This window comes from Mesoplodon densirostris, chromosome 5, assembly GCF_025265405.1.
Source record: "Mesoplodon densirostris isolate mMesDen1 chromosome 5, mMesDen1 primary haplotype, whole genome shotgun sequence".
Classification (NCBI taxonomy): domain Eukaryota; kingdom Metazoa; phylum Chordata; class Mammalia; order Artiodactyla; family Ziphiidae; genus Mesoplodon; species Mesoplodon densirostris.
Genome location: NC_082665.1, coordinates 56,591,111 through 56,602,718, shown reverse-complemented (window position 1 = coordinate 56,602,718; position 11,608 = coordinate 56,591,111). Strand labels below are relative to the sequence as shown.

The 11,608-nt window shown below is 36.2% G+C and overlaps 1 protein-coding gene across 1 annotated transcript in view; it reads left to right on the top strand.

Moving 5' to 3' along the window:
• Positions 1–11,608, top strand: part of MORC1 (MORC family CW-type zinc finger 1) — a 217,545-nt gene that overhangs the window by 94,674 nt on the left and 111,263 nt on the right. The window contains 2 exon segments of the mRNA XM_060099828.1: positions 5,908–6,036; positions 9,349–9,454. Coding sequence (XP_059955811.1) covers positions 5,908–6,036; positions 9,349–9,454 — 235 coding nt within the window.

The following is an 11,608-nucleotide window of genomic DNA, read 5'->3' as shown; positions in this document are numbered from 1 at the left end:
TGCTACTTGTAAAACTGAATTTTTTTCAAGACATGAATGAGGAATACTTCTACATGTGCTTTAAGGAAACATTTTTTTCCCATAAGAGAATGTACTTTAAATAAAGAATTCTGCTTGTTTATAAAAAAAAAAAATGCTGGGAGATTTTTGATTACTGAGTCGATCTTTTTACTCACTCTTGGTCTGTTCATATTTTCTATTTCTTCATGATTCAATCTTGGTAGTTTGTATGTTTCTAGGAATTTACCCATTTCTTCTTGGTTATATCATTTGTTGGCATATAATTGTTCATAGCAGTCTCTTAAGATCCTTTGTATTGATAGTTCTGTGGTATCAGCTGTAATGTCCCCTCTTTCATTTCTGACTTTATTTGAGTCTTCACTGTTTGTTTTTTTTTTTTTTTTTTTTTTTTTTTGCGGTTCGCGGGCCTCTCACTGTTGTGGCCTCTCCCGTTGCGGAGCACAGGCTCCGGACATGCAGGCCCAGCGGCCATGGCTCACGGGCCCAGCTGCTCCGCAGCATGTGGGATCTTCCCGGACTGGGGCATGAACCTGTGTCCCCTGCATCGGCAGGCGGACTCCCAACCACTGCGCCACCAGGGAAGCCCTTCACTGTTTTTCTTGGCTAGTCTTATTAGCAGTTTTACAATTTTGTTTATCTTTTCAAAAAGCAGCTCTTAGTTTCATTGATCTTTTCTATTGTTTTCTGTTCTCTATTTCATTTATTTCTGTTCTGATCTTTGCTCTTTTCTTCCTTCTGCTAACTTGGGCTTAGTTCTTTTTCTACCTCCTTGAGGTAGAAAATTAGGCTATTTGAGATCTTTCTTGTTTCTTAATGTAAGTGTTTATTGCTATGCGTGGGTTTATTTCTGGGCTTTCTGTTCTGTTCCATTGATCTATATTTCTGTTTTTTGTGCCACTGCCATACTGTTTTGATGACTGTAGCTTTGTAGTATAATCTGAAATCAGGCAACCTGATTTCTCCAGCTCTGTTCTACTTTCTCAAGATTGCTTTGGTTCTTCAGGGTCTTTTGTATTTCTTTTTTTTTTTTGCGGTATGCGGGCCTCTCACTGTTGTGGCCTCTCCCGTTGTGGAGCACAGGCTCCAGACACGCAGGCTCAGCGGCCATGGCTCACGGGCCCAGCCGCTCTGCGGCATGTGGGATCTTCCCGGACCGGGGCACGAACCCGCGTCCCTTGCGTCGGAAGGCAGACTCTCAACCACTGCGCCACCAGGGAAGCCCGTCTTTTGTATTTCTATACAAACTTTTAAATTATGATAGGGACTGTATTGAATCTGTAGATTGCCTTGGGTAGTATGGTCATTTTAACAATATTGATTTTTCCAGTCCAAGAACATGGTATATCTTTCCATTTGTTTGTGTCATCTTCAGTTTCTTTCATCAGTGTCTTATAGTTTTCAGAGTATACGTCTTTTGCCTCCTTAGGTAGACTTATTCTTAGGTATTTTATTCTTTTTGATGTGATGGTAAATGGATTGTTTCCTTTGCCCTTTTGATTTTCTCTTTGACTCTTTTGTTGTTCAGTAGTCCATTATTTAATTTCCACCTATTTGTGAATTTTCCAGCTTTTTTCCTCTTGTTGATTTCTAGTTTCATTATAGTCGGAAAAGATACTTGATATGATTCAATCTTTGTAAATTTGTTAAGATTTATTTTGTGACCTAACATATGATCTATCCTGGAGAATATTCCATATGCATTTGAGAAGAATGTTTATTTTGTTGCTATTGGATGATATATTGTGTGTATGTCTGTTAGGTCCATTTTATCTAATGTATAGTTCAAGTCCATTTTTTCTTATAACTTTATCTCTATCCATTGTTAAAAGAAGGGTAATGCAGACTCCTACTATTATTATGTTGCGGTGTATTTCTCCCTTTAGATCTGTTAATATTTGCTTAATATATTTAGGTGCTCTGATATTGGGTGTATGTATTTACAATTGTTAATAGCCTTTTGATGAATCAGCTTCTTTATCGTTAAATAATAACCTTCTTTTTCTCTTCCTACAGTTTTTGACTTAAAGTATGTCTTGTCTAATAATAAGTATAGCTACCCATGCTCTCTTTTGGTTTCCATTTGCACGGTATCTTTTTTTCCATCACTTCAATTTGAGCCTATGTGTGGCCTTAAAACTGATATGAGTCTTTTATAGACATCATATAGTTGGGCCTTGGTTTTTATCTATTCAGTCACTTTACATCTTTTCATTGGAGAATTTAATCCACTTATATTTGAAGTAATTATTGATAGATAAGGATTTACTACTGCCATCTTATTAATTGTTTTCTGGCTGTTCTGTAGTTCCTTTGTTTCTTTCTTCCTCTCTTGGTCTCTTCCTTTGTGATATGATAATTTTCTGTAGTATTATACTTTGAATCCTTTCTCTTCATCTTTTGTACATCTGCTATAGATTTTTGCTTTGTGGTTATGAGGCATACATAAAACATGTTATAGTTATAACAGTCTATTTTAAGTTTACAACAACTTAACTTCTATCACGTATAAAAACTCAACTGTTTTACTCCCTCCTCCCACAAGCATTTTATGTTCTTTATTTCACAATTTACATATTTTAATATTGTGTATTCATTAATAAATATTGTAGCTATGGTTTTAATACTTTGTCTTTTAACCTTTATACTAGAGTTAAGTGATTTATATACCATCATTACAGAATTAGAGTATTCTGAATTTGACTATATACTTACCCTTACCAGTGAGTTTTATATTTTCACATTTTTAAGTTACTAATTAGCTTCCTTTCATTTCAGCTTGAAGAACTCCCTTTAGCATTTCTTGTAAGGCAGGTCTAGTAACAAACTCCCTCAGCTTTTGTGTGTTTGGGAAATTCTTTATTTCTCCCTCATTTCTGAAGGATAGCTTCAATACAGGTAATGTATTCATGGTTGGCAGGTTATTTTTTTCTTTCAGCACGTTGATTATATTATTCCACTCTCACCTGATCTATAAGGTTTCTGCTGAAAAATCCACTGATAAACTTTTGGGGTTCCCTTGTATGGGAGGAATTTTTTCTCAGGATAGTTGTATAAATCTCTACAGACTGAGTAACACATGAAAGAAAACAGAAACTGGTGTGGTATGTTTCCTCCTACTGCCGTTTCTCTGGCCAACTTACTTATCCACTTGCTGAAGCATCTACCAGGGTCCACTCCATGGAAATTTGTTTTAACAACATATTATAAATTATGCATATTGGAGTAGCTGCTATCTGAAGGAAAAAAAAAAGTTCCATTGGCAGTTAGGAAAAGCAATTTCTGATTCCCAGATTGAATATCTCTGGTTATTTCCTTTGTCCTGATATCTACTTTGAATAGTATAATACCTTCTGTCAGTCCTGGTCATTAGATGTTGGGCTACTGAGTGTTCTCATTTATATCTTTGATAGCCAGTAATTCTTTAGTATTATTTCGTCTTATAAGTAAACATTAAGCTCTGAGTGTCAGCTACTGAAAGCAAGCTCCTAAACATAGCCATTGTCTTCAAGGATTTCACTTTCTAGAGGGAAAATAGACATAAAGTGAACTGAAATGTAACATGTAAGCATTGTAAGAGTGGTGTGACCACAGAGCAGGTATCACCCCACCCTTGAGAGGCATGTGCCTGTGTTTCTAACATGCTAGTAGTTTTATCGCTTTTAAAATATTTATTTTGGGATTCACAGTTGATGTTCGTTTTATAAGTTTGCTGGGTTGTGTTAACTGTGATTAGTTAATGTTTTCAGGGAGAGATGCTATTTCACTTCCATTTTATCCCAAACAAAACATTAATAAGCTATTTTATCAAGAATGGCAGCAAGATTTTTTGAGGTCTTATTAGGTGCAGGTTGCTGAGCTCTGAGTTGAGGACATGCATAGTGATAAAGCACAGTTTCTTGTTTGCAAAGGTGAGGTCTTTTTGGGGAAGTAATGTTTAGAGAGCGAACAAATACAGAACAGCAGTAACTTAAATTTCTGCACAGCACTACTGTTTTTAATGCACCTTCATATTTATTCTTAGTGATAACCATGTAAGGCAAGTTATTGTAAACACTTTATGGATAAGAAAATTTACTGGCTTTCCCACAATTACACAATAAATCTGTGATAGATAGCACTCAAAGTCACCTGACTTTAATCTACAGCACTTCTTGCCTTGACATAATAAGAACTGAGTAGTTCATGTGGAAATCAGAGAACAAGGTCTCACGAGCCCTTTCCAGACACTAAAGAGTGTTTCAGGATCTGGTGTGCAGCGAAAAAATGGAGTCTGGGCTGGGCCAATACCAAATGCTGAGCGAAGAGCAGAAAACCAAAAGTCTGAGTTGAGAAAAGCCCAAGAAGCAGGATCCAAAGGGAAATCTGAGGCAAGAGCTGGTAGGGACTTTGTGAAGAAACAAGGTAGGAGACCAGGGAATTTGTGAGGGTAGCTGTCAGCCCAGCTCAATTGCAAAGCCCCTTTGGAAGACTGAGTTCCTTCCCTGCTGGTCTTAAAGGCATATAGCATTCTGAACCTAAATTTTAAAAGGTATGGGAAAGTGTAAAGATGTTTATTGGTATTTTGCCTGGATTACACAGTCAATTGTTAAGGTTGATGTAAGGCTGGCCCTATTTCATGTATTTTTTATTTCCAAGGTATATATTTTAGAATATTACTTTTTGAACTTTGTACATTGATGAAATGTTCTCTATCTGCCACATTTCAATGCTCAGTAGCCACATGTGGCCAGTTGGTTACCATATTGTACAGAATGGTAAATATGGATGCTTTTTTCAAAAAAGTACTTCTAAAGTAATACATGCACATGTAAAAATACTCAAAATGTTCAGAAAGTAAAAAAAGAAAAGTGAAAGTACCTTCCCCTGCTTTCCTCTCTACCTCTGTCCTTTCTCCAGTGGTATCCACTATTAAAACTTTCTTTTGTGTCCTTTTAGGAAAAGTGTGTCCTTCAAAATTTTATACGTATATGCTCTTTTTTTACATTACAAAAGTTGATTATACTAGGTTTGCTATTTTACATCTTTTTAAAAAATTATTATTAAAACTCTGTCTTGGAGATCTTGATGCAATAATATATTTAGCTCTAACTCTGTGTTTTAAAGTTTATCTAATGTTCCCTTGTTTGAAAATGGGATTTGTCAGTTCCCTATTCTGGACTTTTACCTTGTTTCCAGGTTTTTTTGTTTGTTTGTTTTTTTGTTTTCTATTCAAACAGTGCTATGATATATACGTCCATTGTGTTGTATGTTTGTAGGGAAGATTCCTAGCAGTGCAATTGCTGGATCAACAGATAAGAACACAGCCTCTTAAGGAGGACTCCTGAATGGGCCTCCATGACAAGTACTGTTCTAAGCAAGGAGAAAGTTTAGAATCTAGGGCAAGGGTAGGGCATAAACAATAGAGACTGGAAGAGAAGGGAACCAGAGATAAAATAGAAACTCTTGACTGTGAGACAAGATGATAAATATTTGTATCAATAGTCTTAAGGGTGGCTTTTAAGTTTAATCAGTGCAGTCCCTCCTAGGAGTATTTAAGAAAAAAGTTTTAAGTGTCAGTGTATTTTATTGCAACAATAAAAGTTTGTATTATTTTTATAACTGCAATTGTGTTCAGTTTTATTATAAAGATGTTGCATGTTTATTACATATAGTTTGGAAAAATGCAAGAAAGTGTAAAGCAGAAAACAAATTTCATCCATATGCAGAGGAAACCAGTGTCAAATATTTTAATCACTTATTTCTGTATATATATTAGTTTTTACATGTTCGAGATTGTATTGTATATACATGTGTTTATGTCCAAATTTCCTTTTGCTTATCATCTTTATCTTACTGATTTTATTTTCTTTCATTATTCTTTGCCTGCTTTTTTCTTTCTTTTTTTAGGTAATAGAAATCTAACATTGTTTTGGAATGAACTTGGATACCTGAATAATAAGGACATGGAGAAATCTTCAGATTCTATTCAATATCAAAGAAGACAGGCCATGGCCATCCCATTCATTATTCAGTGTGGTGAGTGTTAAATTTCATTCCAATTAGCAAACTTTTAGTGAGAGCCTAATATGCAAGTTGTTGTGTTAAAAAATAGGGCATGAGGAAGACAAAGGTGGGTAAGACAGGGTTTTTGCTTCCAAGGAGATTAGGGTCTAGGAGAAAGGTTAAGATGAGTATGAAAATAATTGTAATAGAGGTGAAAATAGTGTAAATGATGTAAAAGAGGCCTAAATTTGTTTGAGGGTTCAAAGAAAGGGAAGAGGAGGAGATTAAAGCAAGGCTTCATGACAGAGGTAGCTTTGCCATGGTCTTTAAAGTAGACTTTTGAAGGGCAGAGATGTAGCTGGAAATCTCTGTTAATATCAGGTGTATACTTCAGCTAATATTTTTGTGGTGGATAATAGAAACAGTCATTTTTTTATTTTTAATACTTAACACTATATTAAATAAGAGTAGGTACTTAGTAATTGACTACTGACTGAATGAATGATGAATAAATAATAGAAGAGAAAACTGTTAAGTTGAGTAAACATGCTAAATGGCCTTGAATGCCAGGTTAAGGAGTTTTTACTTTAATAAGCAATGGAGAGGCACCAGAAGTTTTTCAGAAGGAGAGTGATATCATTGAAGCACTGAACACTTATTACGTGTCTCTACTGTCTGCAGGGAATCGGCCATTCAGTGGGGAAGGCAGTCAAGCAAACAGAATATCACCCTGTAGCTATTTACACAGGGCCAAGGGAACACCTCCCCAACCTTGAGCCTGGGGTGGTCCAAAGAGGACCTGACTGGTTAGATGTCACTTGTAGTAAGGTTGCTCTGGCAGCTTAGTCAGGATGATTTGGAGGAGGGCTAGAGCAGAGGTTGGGTCAGACCTCTGACGAGACTACTGACATAATCCAGGATCCAGGTGAGAAATTGTAAATGTCTGAATAAAGGCATGGCAGTGAGATTTAAGAGGAACACAAATGACAGACAGATGCTTAGAAGGTATAACTGAGGAAATTGATGACTATATGCAACAGCCTATTGGCTGATAATATTACTGGCTAAAAATGACAGTGTTTTTGACATGTGCAAGGTACTGCCAGAATCCAATCTCCAGTACCTGAGAGCTGTGTGAAATTGGGCAAATTCCTTAACTTCTCTAAGCCTCAGTTTTCTTATTTATAAAATGAGGTTAGTATTTGTAGTTACATCATGAAGTTTTGTGAAAATACAATTAATTCACACATGTAAAGTTTAGTAGGTGCTTGGGATAGTGTACTAGGGTTCTCCAGAGAAAGAGAACCAATAGGATAGATAGATTTATGGACGGATGGATGGATAGTTAGATAGATATTAATTATAGGAAATTGGCTCACATGATTAAGGAGGCTGACAACTCCCAAGATCTGTAGTCAGCAAGCTGAAGACATAGAAGAGCCATTGGTTTAATTCCAGTTTGAGTCTTAAGGCCTGAGAACCAGGAGACCTGATGATGTAGTTCCAGTCTAAATGTTGACAGGCTCAATACCCAGGAAGAGCCGATGTTTTAGTTCTAGTCTGAAGGCAGGAAAAAACTGATGTCTCAGTTCAAGACTGTCAGAGGTTTCTTCTTACTTGCAAGAGTGTCAGCTTTTTTTTTTTTTCCCTCTATTCAGGCCTTCAACTGATTTGTTGAGGCCCACCCATATTAGGGAAGACAGTGTACTTTACTCATTCTACCAGCTCAAATGTTAATCTCATCCAAAACACCCTCACAGATACACTCAGAATAATGTTTGACCAAATATCCAGATACCCCTTGGCCCCATCAAATTGACACATAAAAGTAACCATCACAGATAATACCTAGCAGTGTTGGCTTTTATCATTGTTATTATATCATATAATCCTCAGGAACCCTTTTAGGTAAGTAGTAATATTAATCTCTTTTTACAGATAATGATACTGAAACATAGCGCAGTAATTTTTCTGAGATAATAGAGGTAGTCATTGTGGAGCTATTCAGATTCTTTTTTTCTTTTTTGCAATCAAATTTTTAATAACAAAAATACTATATTTTAATATGGTGAGATACATTTGGCTAAGTACAGATTTTAAAAAACAAAAATGTCTAGCCCAACAGTACAACCATACAGCTTTGTACAGAACATTCCATAGATCAACAGAAAATACATTTGAGCACAAAAATAAAAAATATTTAAAGAGAATCTCTAAGCAGCATTTTATTTCTTCAAAACAGACATATAGTACTGATTAAATATCTACAAATGCTTTTCCTTTACAAAAATACATATATTCTTAGACTAAGTCATTAACAATGACCTGGTAATCTTTCACTTCAATTTGAATGATTTATAAGCTAAATCTTCCAACTACAGAAAGGTTTTTATTTGTATGTTAAGATGTTACCACTTTTGACCAAAAAGAAAAAGCTTAAAATATTTTACATTTCAAAGGAAAATTAGCAACATAACTGTACAATATAGTCTATGATGGTTTTATTTAATGTGAAGGCTACTCTATTAAAAACTGGTGCTTGCTGTTGTGTTGCCAAATGCAGTGAGATGTAGGTATTGGTTGTGGGAATTACAAAAATGAGTGAGTTTGCCATAACTTTAATTTTCCGGGCTATTCAGATTCTTAACCACTGTGCAAACTGCCTCCATCTTATATGAGCAGAGGGAAGTATTTACCCAAGAGCCATTAACAGTGGGTCTGGAGGGAGCTTAGGATTAAAGTGAGGAATAGCCTGGGGAGAATAGAGTGCCTTAGTCCTAAAAACCAGGAGGGACTGAAAGGGAGAAAGGGATAAAGAAGTCAAAACTGTAGACTGGAGAGTAGGATAAGACCTATAAAAAACAAAAATTCAGAGCAAGGAACTATGTGTAAATGGTAGAGAGAGCTTGATTTGCCTTGTTATGTTAGTCATGTGGTTGGAGATGAACAGTGGTATTGTTGGCAGATAGATAATAGGTCAGAAAAAATGGGAGAGTCAGGTCACTGGAAGTCTTCATATGGTTTGAGAAGAGGTAAAGAGGGACCTATTAAGATTCTTCTGGCTTAAACTAGTAGCAACCAACTGGAAAGAACTTAAGCAATAATGGCGATAATAATAATAACAGCAGCAACAATAATAATTTATTGATGGTGTCCTAGGGTAGCTCATAGAATCCTGAACTATTTGTGCCATCAAATATAATGGTATATGATCAAGGATTCACTTGTCTTTGGATTGAAATACCTCATACTTTCGGTATATGCAACCTGACATCTTACTATGTTAGATTCACTTCTGATTGTGGTCTTTCTTGTATGTATGTGGTTTTGTTTTTATTATTTTAGATCTTTGCCTTAAATGGAGAGTCTTGCCTCCCTCTACTAATTATCAGGAAAAAGAAAATTTTGACTTCTGGATTTGTGCTAATAACGCTAACCTCTTGGAATACAGGTAGTTTTTGATAGTTTTCTAAAATTCTTTATTCATTTTTAATTCCTAAAATATATATGTGTGAAACTGGATACACAGATAATTTTTAGCTTAGTAGCTGTCATCTCTTCTAACTCTTTCTAGCCCCTTGCCACCTCTGGAAGTATATTTCATTAGTGCTCTTTTCCATCAAGTTAAGAGAGTCCTGGATGTAACTTTTTGTCAGCATTTGGTGTGCAGCTCTGTGCTTCCACTGGCGGGAGATCTACCCTGGTGTTTAAGAGTTCTGCCTTCCAGTTCATTTACACGCAATGTACAATCTTATCCTGCAGGAGTCTTATCTAGAGGGTGTCTCTAGAGGCACTAAACTGTTAGACTATGTGCTTTTCCTGTTTGAGTCATATATTGATTTCATTGCTTTGTGCTTTTGGAGGAAGAAGTTCAGACTAAAACAGGAAAAAAAAACAATTAAATATTGATGAATGTCAATGTTACTACAAGCCCTTTTTGACTTACTTCTTTTCCTTGTGGGCAAAAGAGTTAATACTCCCCTTTAACAAAGGCACCCTTAAGTGAAGCATCGCTTTTCCATGGAGTTTATTCTAAGTACTTTGACCTGGATAAGTGGATCAATATTGCTAATACAGACATTAGGGTAATAACTCTTGTTTATTTTTATCCAGCCCTGAATTTTAAAAAAAGACCACTGAATAAAAATTAGAAAGAAGAAAACATTTAGAAACTGCTACTAAAACCCCTTCCACCTGGAGTCTCCAGGTTAATCATATTTAGAGGCTAACGAAAAATGTCAGAGGTGACAGGGCTCTTAGATTTCACATGGCCCAAGGGGTTTTTCAGTCTCCCTTTCTTGGTTTGCAGCAGAACCTTTTTTTTTTTTTCTCCCCCAAATAAAATTTGTCTCTGACCTCAAGTATATAAAACAGATAACAGCAGAACTGTCCTGATTGAATTGGAGGTTGAGAATCTGGGGGCCAGAGGTATCCACTTCTCATTTCTGTCCCTAATCTCTCTAAAAAGCTTAGAGCTCCAGGGAGCATGATTATAAAACAGTGATATAGTCTCACTTCTCCATTTTAGAGAAATGGAAATTGAAGCCCAAAATGGGGGGTGAGAAGCCTGTTCATGAAGCCGCTGGCCCAGGTCTTCTAACTCCCAACCTGATTCTAGTCCTAACTTGTAACTTAAATATCTCCCAAATAGGAACACAGTGGTGGCTCATTTTCAATATTAAGAATAGGTAGTGTTTTCATTGTCATTGTCATGATTTTCACCCAAGTGTTGTTTAAGAGAAGTTTTGTTGTTGTTGTTTTGGTTTTGATTTTTAAATTTCTGCGTGGAAAGCCTTGTGCTAGGAAATGTAAGTAAAATTGGTCCAAGCCCGCAACTGTCAAAAAAAAAAAGTTAATAATATTGATCACTTTCTGTGAGCTCAGAACTTTCATACAGTGTAGGATAGTGTTTAGAGTTCAGACTCTGGGTCCAGACTGCCTGGGTTTGACTCCTGGCTTCATTAGCCTCTTAAGCCTTGGACAAATGATATAACCTCTCTTTAACTCATCTTCCCATCACCTAGGATGGAGTGTAATAATAGTACCTTCTGCATGTTTTCTAGGTCCAACTGAGCCCCTTTTAAGGACAGTCTAAGTCCCTGGTCACTGGGGGCCCCTTGGTAACAAGCCATGAGAATTTAGATTCCTCCCCACATTCTAACCATATACCCATTACTTCTCACCCCAGTCTTAGGCCTTCTCGGACCCACAGAACTGGGAATCTATCCTCTGTAGCTTCCCTTTTCTCAAACTTACAATTGTCCTTGAATTGGCATGGTTTCCCCCTCTTCTCCTTGAAAAGTGATGATGCCATCACAGAACGTTATAAAATTAGTTTCAGAACTGTATTAATTCTCTTTTACACATCAAAACACTGCCACTTGTGATGACAGGCAAGATAAATTTGCCATGTTGGCAGAAAACTGATGGACCTTAAAAGCCTGAAATGCGAAAAATCTTATATTTATAATTTCTTAAGTCCTTGATTCTTTAAATATACTGACATAATTTTGGCCATCTGTATTTCATTTCCACTGAAAAGATAAGGACAAAAAATATGCTTAAAGTGATAGCAAGAGATTTAGAAATGGGAGCTGTAGAGAAA